Consider the following 18,905-nt stretch of genomic DNA (forward strand, 5'->3'; position numbering starts at 1 on the left):
ATCCCAAAACTTCTGTGGCTTATTTATATGATTTTGAGCATATTGGAGCCGACTTTTCTTGTACTTTTGGGTCAGTAGTGGTGTACGTCTTGGAGTTCTGGCATGGAAACCTGTGTTCAGTACATGCCTTACTGTGCTCACTGAAACCTCAGTGCCTGTTGCCACCGAGTCTTGCTGCAGGTCTTTTGCAGTCACTCGAGGGTTTCTCTCAACCTGCCTTCTCAGAAATCTGGTTGCAGCCATTGACAGCTTCCTTTTTCTGCCCCGTCCAGGTAGTGTAACCACTGTTCATTTAACTTCAAACTTGCGAACTATGCTTCCAGTGGTGTCTCTAGGAACATTCAGTGCCCTCGCTATCTTTTTGTATCCTGTTCCTTGTTGTGAAGGGCGATGATCTCTTCTCTTACCTTTTTGGACCATTCTTTTGACTTAGCCGTACTATATTGCTAACATGAAGTCCAACGTGACACTCAACAGACCCCTAGCCAGTTCAGGTATTTCATGTGTTCCAGCTCAAGCACACCTGGTGCAACTAATGAAGCCCTTGATTAGTTGCATCAGGTGTGATTGAGACAACACCTCTTTTGCATACTGTACGTGTGCTGTTGTGGATTCTATTCGGGGGGTTGAGTAATTTTGAGACTGGAGAAGTCGTTATCAGTTGCATTTTCAGTTGAATTTGGGGACACCACTTGAAGCGTTTGTTGTATTGAGCTGTTTCAGTCGCTTTTGTTTGATTTGTTCATTGCAAACAGCTGAAAGTCTGTACATTTTGACAATCAACCTGATTTGCAATGGGGGTTGAATAATTTCAATTACAACTGTAAAACGTCATCAATAGCAGCCAAATAATTTAAAATTTGACACAGAGCAGGGGGAAAAGCAAACTCAAATGCTACTGTTTTTTTCTCGTGGAAGAAAGGTTGGGAAAGTTCCCAATCTGTTCTCTCTCAAGACCACAGCACCCAAAGCAGGGTCTCAGATTAAGATCTTAACACTTGGGGGGGGTCATACAAGAAATCCCTCTCATACTCCCTGGGTTCCAAGCTGCTACAGCTTTATAGAGCAAAAGCAGCATTGTGCATTATATTCAGAAATGAGGTGTTAAACAGTTTCCAATGGATTATTACTCCTAGGTGCAGCATGTGGAAATGTAGGCTTTTTTATTGAAATGATTGACAACAGTAACTCATTTTTCTTTTGATCTGAGCAGCTCCACTTGCTTATGAGCCCTTCTCCACTCTTGCTATGATTTATGAAGACCAAGGAGATATGGAGAAATCTTTGCAGTTTGAACTGATTGCTGCTCACTTAAACCCTAGTGACACGGAAGAGTGGGTCAGGCTAGCTGAAATGTCACTTGAGCAGGACAATATTAAACAGGCTGTCTTTTGCTATACGAAAGGTAACCAAATTAATGTCACAGTAGATGGTTTAATGGTATTTGCTTCACTGTTCGTTTTTCAGCAAGTGTCACAATATAGTTTTCATTACTTATTATGATTTTGTGTTTGCCAGTGTCACGGAACCTAATTTCATTTGTCTGGTTTTCATGGTCATCTCATAAATTAATTTGTTGAGATATTTAGGCATTTTAGTGTATTTACATTCCCTTTGCCTTTTGTTATGCCATACTAAATCAGGATAGGAAACTGATTATGTATGAAGTGATAGATGATTCTGATATGGTATGTATAATGTAACAGCCATATGATAGCCTGCTGGTGTTCTACTAGAAAGTTTTCCATTTACTCTAAATTAAATTGGGGGGGAGGATAATAAGTTATAATGTCACAAAGATGTAGCAATAATATGAAATGGAATATAAGAATTGCCTTGTGGAATTATACCAATTTATTGTGCCCATCCAGCATTCTGTTTCCAGCATAGTTCAAGCAAAGTATATTTGTAAATCGACTAAATTTTTGTTATTTCAAAGATATACTGTTTTTGAAAACAGATGTTCAATATGCTATGATAGCAGTCTGTTCAGTGTTCAGAATTTTTGATTTAGTCCCTGTATGTCTTTTTCAGGATGAAATGTTTTATTATTGTTATCCCATTACGATGATTAGAAAATAATCAAGTGCTTATAATTCATTTATTCTGTTGAATATATTTGCATACTGCTTCCCATGATTACAAATCTCAGAGTGATTTATCATGCCACTTCCATTTTTATAGCTCTGAAATATGATGCTACCAACGTGCGTTATTTGTGGGAGAGATCAAATCTCTACAAACAGTTAGGGGAGCACAAACTGGCAATGGATGGCTACAGACGCATTTTAAATCTTCTGACTCCTTTAGATGGTGATCGCTTTATGCATTTGGCGAGAGATATGGCCAAGTAAGTGCTGAGAGTAGAACTCATAGGCATGCTGAACTGAAATGAACCATCAGCTCTTAAATGAGTAGTTTTTCCTTTTACCGGTTCTGTAGTTAATAATTGCAGGATTCAGAAATGACATGTTATCATTGGTTGGATGCTTTGGAATACAGGTCGTCCTCACTTAACGAAGGCAATTGGGACTAGAATTCCCATTGCTGAGCATGGTTGCAAAGCGTGATGTCGCATGACCATGCTGCTTAGTGGTGGAAATTCCAGCATTCCCGGTTGCAATTGTTAAGCCAATCACTGCAGGTCATTAAGTGAGGATGTCACGTGGTCGCCATTAAATGAGGATCACCTGTTAAGTAAACACCAGCAGCTGTACCTTTGTGATAAGATGAAGCTTCTTACTTTGGCATTAAAGTGGAATTAGACTGTCATGAACAGAAATATTAGTGTTTGAAACCCCTGGAAGGATCAGGTGGAGGTGAACAATAGAAGAGGAATGAAAACAAGATGAAAGGATATTAACAGGCAGAACAGAATAACCTACTATAGCGCAGTGTTAGCTGGGGATTGTTCTTGAGCAGCATCTGGAAACCCCCTTCCCATTGTAGCTTACTATATTTATATGTGGCTTTCTTTGCTTTATGGAACCCAAAGCATTATAGTTCATGATTTCCAGTCCTGTTGCTGATCACTTGATGGGTTCAGTGAAGGAGTGAATCAAGTGCTCCCAAATTACATTCTGCTCCTAAGGGCTGGAAAATGTTTGTGTGTGGTTTTTTTTTTTTTAAGGAATGGATGTTCAAGAGAGGTTTAAGGAAGAGGGTTCAACATAACAGGCTATTATAAAAATATAAGGAGAGGCAAAAGAATATATTGCTGAAATCTTGACATTTGATAGATCTTTGAAGGAAATGGTTGACTCCAAAAAACGTTAACACTGAAAGTGGATAAATTACTGGGTTTCGAGTTAATGGCTACATTTGGATGTCACAAATCAGGGGTGTAATCTAAGCTAAGCAATGACTGGTTCCAACCATAATTTATCAGGTTAGCCATAAAAGAGAAATATCAAAGTAGTTAATAATCAGGACATACCAATATGTCTTTTTAAAAGCTGTGTTATTTCAATAAAAAGATTAGAAAACACAGCAATAACTTCCAATAGTTTCAATACAGTATTTTCAATACAGTTAGAAAAGCTGGCCATTGCATGTACAGGCGAATTCCTAATTCCTGTCAGACATGCTCTGGGCTTCCCTTCCAGTTCTTTCTGGACAATTTAGCTGGTCAGGTAGAATGGGAAAAATGTGAGTGTGTGGCGTGATTGTAGTGAGTGTGACAATTTAACAACTGATTTTCATGAACTGGGTCTAACAGGTTAGATAACACCTTATCACAAACAATGGTTTAGAGAGGGATGAATTCATCTATCTGTGCCCTGTACCACTGCTCTCCTCCTCTGGTATTGGCCATAAGAAAGAATGCTAAAGTTTTTGCTTTCACTTTTGATGATTACATTTTGCCAAGGTTTACAGATCTGTGTGTTTAGAGCAATTCTAATTATGGTGACTTACAGTTCTGGGTTTCAGCAACATAATAGGGTGTCATCAGACCTGTGATCAATCGCAGCTTCTCTGTAGGGGTTGTGTATTAGTGAGATTACATTAATTTCTTTCTTGCTGAGCCATAATTGTGTGTAAAATCTGAATCTGTAAAATATGGCTTGAAGAACCATGGCTTGCTTTCGAGTTTACACAGACAAAAGTAACATGATTTTGCTATTCACAATAATAAATAATATTTTTCACTGAGGGATTATTGTTTTCCTTCTTGCCTAGAAAATATTGCAATGGTTTGTGTATTTTTTAACATAGAAGATATGTTAGTATCTGCATTTACTATCCCATTACTAATGTATTCCACAGAAGTTATTATGAAGCAAATGATATCACTGCTGCCATTGAGATAATGGAAGAAGCTTTTGCTAAACATCAAAGCCTTGTATCCGTGGAAGACGTTAATATAGCTGCTGAGCTGTATATTTCCAACAAGCAGTATGATAAAGCATTAGCAGTAAGCATATTAAATCAATGTTAATTGCTGTCTGTTTACAGTAGAATGAATATACAGTAGACTCTCAGTTAACCGGCACCCATGGGGATTGGTAGATGCCAGATAAATGTAGTTTCTGGTTGCTTGAGAGTTACTGTTAAACCCTAATACCCACTAGATGGAAGCAGAGAGATACAGGTTTTTTTCCTGGTTGCTTGAGAGTGCCGGTTCGATTTTCCTGCCGGTTGCTTGAGAGTGCTGGTTGCTTGAGTTCTGGTTAACTGAGAGTCTATTCCGTATGTGTGTGTGTGTGTGTGTGTGTGTGTGTATACACGCATATGGATAGAGGGAAGCACTTCCTAATCATATTCAAGGAACAGAGATCAAGGTGCATTGACCTCCTACCAGTTATGAATAGGCTCTTGCTAGGAAGATTTGCCACTTACAGATTCCGAAGGAGTTGTTGTTATTGTTGTTGTTAGTTGCCGTCGAGTTGTTTACGACTCATGGCGACCCTATATTCCAAAGGAATAGTTGTTGAAAAAAGCTTATGTCTCCCCTGGTTGCACAACAGAATATCAGCTCCTCCCAGCTGGGGCTTTTGGACAGAGAGTAAAAGGCCGTCACACTGGCTACATTCATCAGCATATGGTCCAAGGTCACCAACTGTTACTCAAACACAAACACTAGCAATGGAAGAATGTCTTGGCCTAAACTGCATAGAGGTCCCAGCTTAGAGTTCACAAATTTATCCTGCCTTTCAAGCACTACTGTTATTTTCTCCCTCCCTTCCTCTCTTTGTAGTTTCTCTTTCTAAGCTGGCATAAGTTCAGATAAAGTTCAGATAAATAAATAAGCTCAAATAAAGGAGATGACCTTATCTGAAAAATACGAGAAAAATACATTAAATTTATTTGTATGCACCTGTGTATCTATTTGTTTTATATTCCCAGTCCAAGACATTCAGTCACAATCAATAAAACATGCATACATGTCCAGGTAAAGCCAGTTTATTATTGACATATCACATTAATATATTAGTTTTACTTCTGACCATTAAAAGCACCTTAAATGAAAGTGATCCTTTTCCAAACTTCAGTTGCTAATCTTCCTGACCATTGATTCTGCTGTTCCAATGTGATAGAAATTGTAATCTATCAGCATCTAGGAAAAATTGAGAAGATCTTCTGCTGTGGTTGTCGATGAGTTGTCATTATTTTCTGGAATTAGAACATTCTGTGATGCTGTGAAGCTCTTTTCTTTGTGCTCTTGTTGTCCAAAGTTATGGGTTAGGATTCACTTTTCTTTTGAACTACACCTGAGCCAAATTTGATCCTGAAGTGAACTCATGATAGGGGCCTCTATACATGTTGCTTTTAGGCTCTTTGGTTAGGGATGAAGTGGTGGAATGTCATATTTCCTATCTCCTCCTTAATTCTTTTTCCTGTTAGGCAGCACTCTCATAGTGACCTTCCACATGCTCTCTGAGTCATTTCATCCCTGTAATGACTGTGTCTTGAATCATTAAATTACCCCTGTTCTCAGGTTATTTTCCCCCTTAAATTATCCTTTTTTAAAGCTTCATTTTATTTCTTGACATCAGACAAAATAACTTTTCCTACTTTTAGGTTATTACAGATTGTTCAGGAATTGTACTTGAAAAACAAGAGGCAGAAAAGGATTCTTCGGCAGAGAAAAAAGGTATTAGAGTGATTGGGGACTGTCATATTAAGCTTTTATCTGGAACAGACAATCTTCTGAAATAGTCAAGTTTTCTGGTGTTATTTCAGATGTGTCATTAACTCCTTCTTGGCATTATAGTTGTTAATATTAAATACACATAGTCTTTATGTGTGCTTATGTCCATTGATAAAGACTATTGATGAGTAATTTCATACTGAGTAGTTTTATATTTATTGAATAATTTTTATAAGCTCTATATATGCTTTATTTTTCCTGTTTTTCTCCCTTGCCCCACGGAAGAGGCAGTGGAAAATCAGGAAGATTCAGAAACAACAACTGATCAGAAAGGATTTGTGCCTGGAGCCAATTCTGCATGTGAGTATGCAATTCTGCATCTTAAAAATTGCTGAGATGTGCAATTTGCATTTCTCAGGATATAAATACCTGGACATAATTGCGGCACTGTGTGAAGAAATGCAGCTGGTTCTTGTCACTGTAAACAGATTGTTTTATTTTCATTTTCCAGTCTTCTTTCTACAAATTCATTCCTATAATATGCTAATTATGGTTAGATGTCCACATGCAGTCATGCCAGCTGGTTCCTTCCACTGTGCCAGATGCAAGTCAGAAACAGCTGCACTGAATTGTTTAAAAGTTGTTGGGTTATAATCCTCCAGACACTGTTATCCAGAGAAGGAGCCCCAAAACAAGCAATGAGATATTTTACAAGGGTTTTTTTCCAGATTAACAAAAGCAGAGGATATGGGCAAATGATACAGTAAGACTTAGACAACATAGGTACAGCTGTTTCAAGGCTTAGGAAAGGAGCTGGCAAATATTATATGTGGATGTGTCTGGTCCTAATAACTATGCTGAGCACATTTTGTGAATGTGGTTTGTTTTCCTTTCCTCTTTGTATCACCCTATATTGGGAGAATGAGTAAATAAATAAAAATTGGATAAATGGTACCTAAAAGAAGAATGAATAAAATAAAGAGAATTTAGTCTTATGCATACCTGTTTGTGGATATCCATTGGACTTGCAATGGATTGCATTCTTTCACATTTATTTTGAGACAAGCATATCTGTTTTATGAAAAAAAAATATTTCTGTGGGCAGAAAAGAAATGTTTTAAACTTTCAAAATTCTGTCTTTCAAATTGTGGATTACAGGTAGTCCTCATTTAGTGACTACCTTGTTTAGCGACTGTTCGCAGTTATGCCAGTGATGAAAAAGTAACTTTGTGATCAGTCCTCGCATTTATGACCTTTGCAGGTCTGTAAAGCAAAGGAAAGCTGAAGTGAGATCATAAGCACAGTTGTGGTTTCACTTAGCAACCGATCTTGACTGAGTTGCCAGTCCCACTTGTGTTCAATCACTAAATGAGGATTACCTGTATTTATTTGGAGAAAGTAGTTGAAAAAACATTCAAACTGTACATGATATGTTGTAAAATATTTAGAAAATATAATAACACTCTATCTTCTAGCTTCAGAAAAAGTTACATGCTCTATACCAGATGGTGTTCCCATTGATATCACTGTGAAACTCATGGTGTGTTTGATTCACATGAATATCTTGGAGCCTCTCAATGTAAGTCAAGAACCAAATAAAGAAAAATATGAATAATTTAATATGCAATCCCATTGTATTCCATTGAGGTTACAGCAAAAGGTAACTGAAAGTGAGAGCATGTACTAGCTCTAGGAAATTTGCACTTTTTTCCATTTAGAAAGTGGTATGCCTGAGAAATTGGAAAACTTACTTTTGAGATCCCCTCAATTTGCTATGTGTCTTTGGGGACTTGCTCTTGAAAAAGCAGAAATTGAAGTAAGTTCTAGCAGTAAAGTATAATTTTACATAGAAAAAAGGCAGGCAATTCCAGAGACCTCTTGCAGTGACGAGTGGGAATTCAAGGGCCAAATGCCACTAACTGTAGGATAAACTTGTGGGGGCTTTTTGGAGTGTACGTGCTCTCATTCCTGTTCAGATGTAGAGCTGGCGTGGAGAAGACCAGGTTCTCCAAAATGATGTGGTGGGCAAGGAAGAATGGAATCCGTAGGGAGAGCTGGATCCCCTGAATGGCTTTTCTTGAGCCTTTTCTTTCTCCATCAGTAATGGAGACTTTGATACATGGAGCAGCTTAGAAACCCACACAAGTCATATGGAGAGCCTGCAAGAGTTGTCTGAGGCTAGTAGTTTGTTGGTTGTCCATATGGTATATGTTTTATCAGAGTAAGAATCTGGGATATTTCACTTTTGGTATCTTGGTTGTATTTCATCTAGCTATGCAAATCTAAAATGTTGAAGTATGTTCAGTTCTAATTTTCAATATCTCTAAACTTCCTACTACCTCCGTTAGTTTGCTTTGTATTTAAAGTTGTTTGCAATTAAAAAAAAATAATAGTGAAAGCTTCAATTGGCTTGGGCTTGGGAGGGGATTAATTAGTGAAATTAGCAAGTAGGGTTAGTATTCTCAAAACCAGAATCATCCTTGTTGGATCTCTCAGGTGAAAGACAAGTTTATGCATCTGGTCAAATTCAACTTAATATAATTCCATAGAAAACAATTTTATGTTCCTGTCACACTATTGTTACTTATAAGGATAGCTACATGCAGCATAGCAGAGGACTATACCTGGACACAGATTCTCAAAACTTGACTAGTAAAAAATGAATCAGAATTTCCATTTCTTTTTCTTTCCAGATTGTCTTGATCAAGGTCTTTGTGCCTTAGAAGCACAGTAGGAATAATTCCTATGTTGTACAATTTTTACCTTAAACTTAGGATACTTTCTTGATAATATTGGGCAATGAAATTATTAGGGCAAGCCTACAGCTTTCCAAAGGGACGCGGTGGCGCTGCAGGTTAAACCACTGAGCTGCTGAGCTTGCCGATCAGAAGGTCGGCGGTTCGAATCCGCGTGACGGGGTGAGCTCCCGTTGCTAGTCCCAGCTCCTGCCAACCTAGCAGTTCGAAAACATGCAAATGTGAGTAGATTAATAGGTACCGCTTCGGCGGGCAGGTAACGGCGTTCCGTTTAGTCATGCCGGCCACATGACCATGGAAGTGTCTATGGACAAACGCCGGCTCTTCGGCTTTGAAATGGAGATGAGCACCGCCCCCTAGAGTTGGACATGACTGGACTTAATGTCAAGGGAAACCTTTGCCTTTTTACAGTTTTCCAAGCGTAATGCCCTTCAAATCTTCTTGTGTTTATAATACATGTGCTTTAAGTATTCTGTAGTGATTCAAGGAGATGTAGTGATTTAACCCTTATGCTTAGTATTCCTGTCTTAGGAAGTAATGGAAATTTAATATTCAGTATACTTTGTATATGTTGAGGATCTGTTTCTTTAGTTGTGTTCTTAATTTTGCTCTTTTTTTGCAAGTCCCTTTTGACCATCTTAGTGGAGCAGAATCCTGAGGATATGGGAGATTTGTATCTCGATGTTGCAGAAGCATTTCTTGATGTTGGAGAATACAATTCAGCCCTCCCACTCCTGAGTTCCCTGGTGTGCTCTGAAAGATACAATTTAGCTGTTGTTTGGCTTCGACATGCAGGTAACTGTTCTGTCCTAATTTGTGATAAGCTCTTTTCTGTCTCAGTCACATGTTGTGAAAGGTGTGAAAGGTCCCCTGTGCAAGCACTGAGTCATGTCTGACCCTTTGGGGGGACACCACTTTCGTGACATTTTCTTGGCAGACTGTAGCGGGGTGGTTTGCCATTGCCTTCCCCAGTCGTCGCCTTCCCCAGCGAGCTGGGTACTCATTTTACTGGCCTCGGAAGGATGGAAGGCTGAGTCAGCCTGAGCTGGCTACCCGAGTCACATGTTGCATTTCATAATTTAAAACTGCAGTTGGGTGTGCACTTTGCTGGGAACGTATCCCAGGGTACCATCTGTGTGGGACTTTATTGATGTGTCCGGAAAGGGATGTCAGATTTTCCTAGTTTGGGAATGGGTTTACCACTAAAGGTTTATATATGTTTTTGCCCCTATGTGGTACATTTGCATGTCGTTTGTGACATGGTCAGGGACCAGATTTTTAGATGTATGCGTTGGTCAATTGCAAAAGACCATTTATTTAAAACATCTTATAATAATGAAGAATAACTGCAAGTTTTTTTAAAAAAAATATTCCTAAATACACTAAAACATGCACGAGTACGTGTGCACACACACACATACAATAACTGCATGTTAGCTGAAACTGGAGAATAGGTGTGTCCCATGTACAGTACTTCCCTTTGCTCTCCTGTAGCAAAATAGCTTTGTAAAAAAAGTCTATCTGCATGTTGTTAAAGTGTTGTCCATGGTTCTGAAGCATTATAGCTTTCATTAAGGGCATGTCAGCCTTAGCCGTAATAGTTATAGTTACAGTTTGATTGAACAGGGCATTACAGTAGCATATTATCTAGCTCTTAATACCATAATAAAATGATCACAATAGAAGTGCTTTGTTACTGCTTGTCAGCAATAAGTGCCCTTAAAAACTCTGAAGAACAAAATATGGAAAACCATAACTTACAACTTAATCCTGAAACTTCAACATCTGAAATTCTGTTATCTGTTGACTTGATTTTTGAACTGTTGACTATTTTTGAGCAAAATAATTGCAGTCTAGTTATTAGATATTAGTATTTATCGTATTGGATGACTGAATTCAGTACAAAGTAGTGGCTAAAAACAAGCTGCAAAGCCCAGGTTCAAATTTTGTCAGGTTCATATATCCAGCAGGTGACCTTAGTCTCTATATTTATTAGTACATAATAATAATAACCTATTTTACAAAAGATTGGAAGGCTGGCTGAGGTACAGTTAAGTGTTTAAGCACTTAGGAAGTTTTTGGTTGCCGCTATGTCGTATTAATGGACATGAGTAGTTCTCTTTAAGTAACATGCATGAAGCTGTAATGGTTAGCTGCTATTCTTTAGTGATAATGTTTTAGGGTCTCATCATTCTCCTACCTGGTCATTTTTAATAAACAAGATCGATGGGCATAGTTTTTTTCCCTGCTACTTACCTATACACAGGTTTCTTAACTGCTATTGTTCCTAGCTCCCACTAACATCTTCCCTATAGTGCACAGTTTTGTTTGACTCCCTTCTTCTAAGATAGGAGATAGGAATTTAGTAGCAGTGTACATGTTTAGAATCACATGTTTTAATTATATTTGTGAGCACTTTGGCAGTGGGAACTGAATACCACTGACTGAATTTAAAATAATTCTGGTATAACAGATATAGTTAAATTAATTTAAACATTTTTGTGCTACCTCTTCACAAAACAGAGTACAGCCCCCACCACCCCCAACGATGTACAATGTTTTAATAGCCACATAACCAGTGAAGCAATAAGTAAAGGAGCAAGACACAATTCAATTGAATAGAATTTGGGAATGATCACTACAAAGGCCTCGTTTTTAATGTACACCAGATTAATATTCATGGAAGGCAATAGATCTTAGTATTTAGACCAGCCTTTCTCAACCTTTTTACCCTGGAGGAACCCTTGAAACATTTTTTCATGCCCTGGGAAATGCCTGCATATTCAGGCTCAAATATAGGCCAGAAGTTACAAAATAATTAAGTTCGTTTCATGTGTAGGCCTGAATATATGCATTAACAGAATTCTTAAACTAAAAATAAAAACATGAAACTTACCTCTTTAATGTGAAGTTGCCCGAATTTGAAATAATTTTTTAAATAAATCATGATCTCCCAGGGAACCCCTAGGGACCTCTTGTGGAACCCTGTTGTTTATTCGTTCAGTCGCTTCCGACTCTTCGTGACTTCATGGACCAGCCCACGCCAGAGCTTCCTGTCGGTCGTCAACACCCCCAGCTCCCCCAGGGACGAGTCCGTCACCTCTAGAATATCATCCATCCATCTTGCCCTTGGTTGGCCCCTCTTCCTTTTGCCTTCCACTCTCCCTAGCATCAGCATCTTCTCCAGGGTGTCCTGTCTTCTCATTATGTGGCCCAAGTATTTCCGTTTTGCCTTTAATATCGTTCCCTCAAGTGAGCAGTCTGGCCTTATTTTCTGGAGTATGGACTGGTGTGATCTTCTTGCAGTCCAAGGCACTCTCAGAATTTTCCTCCAACACCACAGTTCAAAAGCATCTATCTTCCCTCACTCAGCCTTCCTTATGGTCCTGCTCTCACAGTCATATGTTACTATGGGGAACACCATTGCTTTAACTATGTGGGCCTTTGTTGTCAGCGTGATGTCTCTGCTCTTAACTATTTTATCAAGATTTGTCATTGCTCTTCTCCCAAGGAATAAATGTCTTCTGATTTCATGTCTGCAGTCAGCATCTGCACTACTCTTTGCACCTAGAAACACAAAGTCTTTTACTGCCTCTTCATTTTCTCCCTCTATTTGCCAGTTATCAATCAAGCTGGTTGTCATAATCTTGGTTTTTTTGAGGTTTAGCTGCAAGCCAGCTTTTGCACTTTCTTCTTTCACCTTTATCATAAGGCTCCTCAGTTCCTCTTCGCTTTCAGCCATCAAAGTGGTATCATCTGCATATCTGAGATTGTTAATGTTTCTTCCAGAGATTTTAACTCCAGCCTTGGATTCCTCAAGCCCAGCACATCGCATGATGTGTTCTGCGTACAAGTTGAATAGGTAGGGTGAGAGTATACAACCCTGCCGTACTCCTTTCCCAATCTTAAACCAGTCCGTTGTTCCGTGGTCTGTTCTTACTGTTGCTGCTTGGTCGTTATACAGATTCCTCAGGAGGCAGACAAGATGACTTGGTATCCCCATACCGCTAAGAACTTGCCACAGTTTGTTCTGGTCCACACAGTCAAAGGCTTTAGAATAGTCAATAAAACAGAACTAGATGTTTTTCTGAAACTCCCTGGCTTTTTCCATTATCCAGCGGATATTGGCAATTTGGTCCCTAGTTCCTCTGCCTTTTCTAAACCCAGCTTGTACATCTGGCAATTCTCACTCCATGAATTGCTGAAGTCTCCCTTGCAGGATCTTGAGCATTACCTTACTGGCATGTGAAATAACTGCCACTGTTCGATAGTTTGAACATTCTTTAGTGTTTCCCTTTTTTGGTATGGGGATATAAGTTGATTTTTTCCAATCTGATGGCCATTCTTGTGATTTCCAAATTTCTGGCATATAGCATGCATTACCTTGACAGCATCATCTCGCAAGATTTTGAACAGTTCAGCTGGGATACCGTCATCTCCTGCTGCCTTGTTATTAGCAATGCTTCTTAAGACCCATTCAACCTCACTCTTCAAGATGTCTGGCTCTAGCTCACTGACCACACCGTCAAAGCTATCCCCGATATTGTTATCCTTCCTATACAGGTCTTCTGTGTATTCTTGCCACCTTTTTCTTGATCTCTTCTTCTGTTAGGTCCTTGCAATCCTTGTTTTTGATCATACCCATTTTGGCCTGGAATTTACCTCCAATGTTTCTAATTTTCTGGAAGAGGTCTCTTGTCCTTCCTATTCTATTGTCTTCTTCCACTTATGCGCATTGCTTGTTTAAAAATAATTCTTTGTCTCTTCTGGCTAACCTCTGGAATTTTGCATTTAATTGGGCATATCTCTCCCTATCGCTGTTGCCTTTTGCTTTCCTTCTTTCTTGGGCTACCTCTAGTGTCTCAGCAGACAGCCATTTTGCCTTCTTGGTTTTCTCTTTCTTTGGGATGTATTTTGTTGCTGCCTCCTGAACAATGTTGCGAACTTCTGTCCATAGTTCTTCCAGGACCCTATCTACTAAGTCCAGTCCCTTAAATCGATTCTTCACCTCCACTTCATATTCCTTAGGAACATTAGTGAGCTCATATCTAGCTGATCTGTGGGTCTTCCCTAATCTCTTTAGTCTGATCCTAAATTGTGCAAGAAGAAGTTTGTGATCTGAACTACAGTCAGCTCCAGTCTTGTTTTTACCGACTGTACAGATGTCCGCCACCTTTGGCTGCAAAGGATGTAGTCAATCTGATTTCGGTGCTGTCCATCTGGGGAGTCCATGTATAAAGCCGTCTCTTAGGTTGTTGGAAGAGAGTGTTTGTTATGCAGAGTGAGTTGTCTTGGCAAAATTCTATCAGCCTATGTCCTGCTTCGTTTTGTTCTCCCAGGCCATGCTTACTTGTAATTCCAGGTGTCATTTGACTGCCCACCTTAGCATTCCAGTCTCCTGTGATGAAAACAGTGTCTCTTTTAGGCGTATTGTCCAGTAGGTGCTGCAGATCCTCATAGAACTGCTCTACTTCAGCTTCTTCAGCATCTGTGGTTGGGGCGTATATTTGGATCACTGTGATGTTAGATGGCTTGCCCTGAATTCGAATTGAGATCATTCTGTCGTTTTTTGGATTGTATCCAAGCACTGCTTTAGCCACTTTTCTATTAATTATGAAGGCTACTCCATTTCTTCTGTGGTCCTCTTGTCCACAGTAGTAGATCTGGTGGCCATCTGATGTGAAGTGGCCCATTCCAGTACATTTCAGTTCACTGACGCCCAAACTGTCTATCTTTAATCTTGACATCTCACCAGTAACCACATCCAATTTGCCCTGGCTCATAGATCTTACATTCCAGGTTCCAATGGTGTGTTGATCCTTAGAACATCGGATTTGCCATTCACCACCAGCACCGTCGGCCGCTAGCCATCCTTTTGGCTTTGAGCTAGCTGCGTCATCACGTCTGGGGCTAGTTGAACTCATCCTCTGTTCCTCCCCAGTAGCATTTTGACCATCTTCCGATCTGGGAGTCTCATCTTCTGTTGGTATACCGACATATCTCTGGTTGTACTGATCCATTTAGTTTTCATAGCAAGAATACTGGGGCGGGTTGCCATTACCTTCCTCAGGGATCGCATTTAGTCTGACCTCTCTGTCATGACCTTCCCGTCTTGGGTGGCCCATCACGGTTTAGCTCATGGCATCATTGAGGTGCTCAAGCCCCAGCACCACAACAAGGTAACGATCCTTTACTGAAGGAAACCTAGCGTTCCACAAAACCCTGGTTGAGAAACCCTGATTTAGACATTGCTAAGGAACAGATCTTAGTAGGTAGAAATTTGCCAAATATACGTATGTATGTATTTCTTAACTTCCAAGGAACTGAGATTTGGGTGCCCACACTACAGAGAAGGTGACATTACCTCCTGTCTGAGTGCAGAGGGGCATAACAAATTTCATTTGTTGTAAAGTATAGATTAAATTTAAAAATAAGTCGGAAAAAAATGTCCTTTCCTTTCTAGAATGCTTAAAAGCATTGGGCTATATAGAACGTGCTGCAGAGAGCTATGCCAAGGTGGTTGACCTCACCCCTTTGCATCTGGATGCGAGGATCTCTCTCTCTACCCTTCAACAGCAATTGGGCCGGCCTGAGAAAGCTCTAGAAGCACTTGAGCCCATGTATGATCCAGATACCCTGGCACAGGATGCTAATGCTGCTCAACAAGTAAGCCTTTTTCTTACAGTGTGAACTCTATTCTGAAGTCTGAGTGGATGGGAGGGCTGAATTGATCAGAGAGTGAAATTGAGATAAGAGAAGATGCTGGAGAACAAAATGTTAGGGAGGGAACCCTTGCCCTTGTCTGAGATCTGAGATCCAGGTAGAAAGCAGCTAAAGTTCTTGCCTTAGGAGCAGGTTTAGGGCAGGCACAGGGAACTGTTATTACTTCTCCTGCTCCATCTCTTTTCGTCACTGGCCACCTTCTTTGGAAGTGATTCACTGGGGCTGCCAACAGTGAGTTCATTCGCCCCTTCTCTGTCTATGATGAAGTCTTCTCTCCTCCCTGTCCTCCATACTGGGCTGCTAGAGAAATTCTGAACATATTCCTGTTGCCTTCTCCAGCAAATTTAGCTTTATATTTTATTCAGTGGCAAATTGAAAATGAAGAAATATGTTAGTTGTTAAGTCTGGTCTGATACCTTTGGAATTTATATTTAAGGATGTGAACCTGGGGCCAGCCAAGTAATGCTATTGAAGTCATTCCCTGTTCTGGAGGCTGTGAGGGTTTGGATGGGAAGGACAAGCTCAGAGTCAACCCTAGCAAGACAGAGTGGTGTGAGTGTTTGAGCCTCCTGTACGGGGGAATCTTCCATCTCTGGTTCTGAAGGGGGTCGCACTACCCATTCAGGTCTGGTGTGCAATCCAGGGTTCTTCAATTCCTTCTTGAAGAGCAGGTGGCAGCTATGGCCAGAGGGGCCTTCACACAGGTTTACCTTGTGCTCCAGTTGCACCCTTTCCTGGACCAGTAGGCCCTTCTTATGATCACTCATGCCCTTGGTCACTTCTCAGATGGACTGTGGCAATGTGCTCTACATGGGGCTGCCCTTGAAAACTTCAGCTGCTACAGGATGCAATGGCACAAGCAGTGCTCCCTGGGGTTCAGTGGTTACCAGTTGGCTCCCAGGTGCAATTCAAGATACTGGTTCTCAGCTTTAAAGCCTGTCGTGTCATAGGGTCTAGTAATTTGAGGGACTACCTGTTCCCCATTTTTTCTGCCCACCCTGTAAGTTCTGGCAGAGTTGGCTTCCCCCATCTGGTCAAGTGAGCAGTAATCTAGCAACAGCCAGGAAGTTGTCCTTCTCTTGCACTCTGGAACAGCATCCTCTGGAGATCTGTATGGCCCTCACAGCCTTTAAAAGACAACTTCCTGGCTCTTGCTAGATTACCCTGCTCACTTGACCAGACAGACGAAGCCAACTCTGCCAGATCAAAACATGGCTGTTTCCCCAGGCCTTGGGTTAGGGTGATCTAGGAGTTTTTTGTCTGTTTTTCTCTCCATGGGTAGAAGAGAGGGTGGCTCTTGCTCCCTCCAGATGATGCTGTCTTTTGGGTTTTATTTCGATTTTTACTGTCTTTATGTTAAGCCCCCCAAAGCTGATAGAGTTGGTTGGCCTAGAATCTTGAAATATAAATAAAATAAATTCTCTCCCTCTCCCTCTCTTTAAGATACTTTGAAGAGAATTTCAGTTATTGGCAGTTTGTGGTGTTGCATTTGCTTTATACCTGGAATCTACATTTAATTTGCCTCTTTAAAGCCAATCCACGTAATATGACTTCCATAGGGAAGCTGCTTTATGTCTTGAAACACTGTCTGGGTTAGGCAAATGGGTAATTTTTCTACTTTAGTACCATCTTCATTTTAACAAAGTTACTTTGGGGAAGTTTCCAGTAGATGCAAGAAAATTGGATTGCAGTGCATGCATGTGAATACACGGGAAATGATGGCTAGAGGGGCTAGCGTAGTTCTTGCTTTGACTGAATTAGCATCATCTGCACAGTGGACGTCCCCCAATGCTTCACTATTTTCACATTGGCAAGTAGCACAGGCTGCGACACCTATAAAAATGAGCGCAGGGGTAGACACCCTTTCTTTACGCTCTCCTAATTCCTACTTCCTACACTGGGACTTTCATCATATTATAGTGCTAATAATTCTGGCTAGTAGTGCTTTATTGTATAAGTTACCTGTGTGTGTATGCATTTGTCCTTTGGTGAAGGATACTTCTCCCTTAACTCCTTTAATAGCATATATAGGTAGGATATTCATGGTTTGGTTAAAATGAAATTATTGAGAGGATACAATCTTTATGGACTAAAAGATTTTTATAGTAATAGGGAACCTCTCAATAAAGATGAGATAGAGCAATAAACATATGATAAGTTACCATGGCTCTTTTGATATCAACTAAAATCTCTTTTGGGCAATAGAAATATTAGAGCTTCAGCAACATGGCCTTATACCAGTTGTGAGAATTTAATACTTCACTATTTAGAACAACCAAAAGGAACCATCTCAGAAATTTATAGGCTATTACTTCAATTAGAAACAGGAGATCCACCATACGGTTTAAAGGAAGCTTGGGATACTGATCTTGATAATCCCATACAGGAGACAAATTGGCAGAAATTATGGAAAACAGGTGGATTCACCTCAGCTTCAAAGCAAGAAGCAATGGAAGATTATACATTGTTGGCACTCAAGTCCCATTAGATTGGGAAATATTTAGTTATTTATCTCTCCATCTATCAAATTTTTATCATCACCCATCTCCCCCGCAAAGGAGGGGAAGGGGGAAAATTATTCTTCCAAATGCTGGAGAGATTGTCAAAAAAGGGGGTCGTTGTTTCATCTGTGATGGTCATGCGATAAAGCTATACCATAAAATTTTTGGGGAGATAAGTACTGAACAAAGAGCTGAATGCTCCCCAGAGTTAGGCTGACTGCATTTATTTACAGGACCAAACTGTAAGCTTAAAAATAAAGAACTGATTATCTATTTAATTTTAGCAGCCAAAATAATAATTGCATAGCATTGGAAAATTCTAGATAACATAACAATTGAGATGTGGATTAACAAGGCCTCTTCAATTGCCATATTAGGAAAAAAAAATCACAAAGTTAAAATAATGAGACGTCAGAAGCAGGAACCAAAATTTTATCAAATTTGGATGGATTTTATGGCTTATCTCAATAGCAATAAATTATAATATGGTATACTTTGCATATACTGTATAGTAAATTTTTACATATATAGTACCTGTCTCTTTATTTACATTGTAGTAGATCTTTTTTGTATTTTTATTTATATATACATGTGTGTGTGTGTGTGTTTCTCTATATGCACTTGGCTTTAGGTTAGTATAGTTAACCTAATATTGGTTGTTCAGTAAAACAAGCAAAAACAAAACAAAGCAGGCTGGAAACAAACAGTGTCTCCAGATGTTTGAATGCATCTCCAATGGTTAAATGCAATCTAGTTTCATTAGTTTTTAGGTCACTGGATTATTTTTTACCCATTTTGCCCATTTTTGTGCTAGTCTGCTTACCACTAACTATA

The 18,905-nt window shown here is 39.7% G+C and overlaps 1 protein-coding gene across 1 annotated transcript in view; it reads left to right on the forward strand.

Moving 5' to 3' along the window:
• GTF3C3 (general transcription factor IIIC subunit 3) overlaps positions 1–18,905 on the forward strand; it is a 38,957-nt gene that overhangs the window by 8,740 nt on the left and 11,312 nt on the right. Inside the window, exons 5-12 of the mRNA XM_063318045.1 lie at positions 1,214–1,405; positions 2,185–2,350; positions 4,267–4,414; positions 6,022–6,094; positions 6,377–6,451; positions 7,567–7,670; positions 9,471–9,642; positions 15,311–15,513. Coding sequence (XP_063174115.1) covers positions 1,214–1,405; positions 2,185–2,350; positions 4,267–4,414; positions 6,022–6,094; positions 6,377–6,451; positions 7,567–7,670; positions 9,471–9,642; positions 15,311–15,513 — 1,133 coding nt within the window. The remainder of the gene's footprint in view (positions 1–1,213; positions 1,406–2,184; positions 2,351–4,266; positions 4,415–6,021; positions 6,095–6,376; positions 6,452–7,566; positions 7,671–9,470; positions 9,643–15,310; positions 15,514–18,905) is intronic.

This window comes from Candoia aspera, chromosome 1 (genome assembly GCF_035149785.1).
Source record: "Candoia aspera isolate rCanAsp1 chromosome 1, rCanAsp1.hap2, whole genome shotgun sequence".
Classification (NCBI taxonomy): domain Eukaryota; kingdom Metazoa; phylum Chordata; class Lepidosauria; order Squamata; family Boidae; genus Candoia; species Candoia aspera.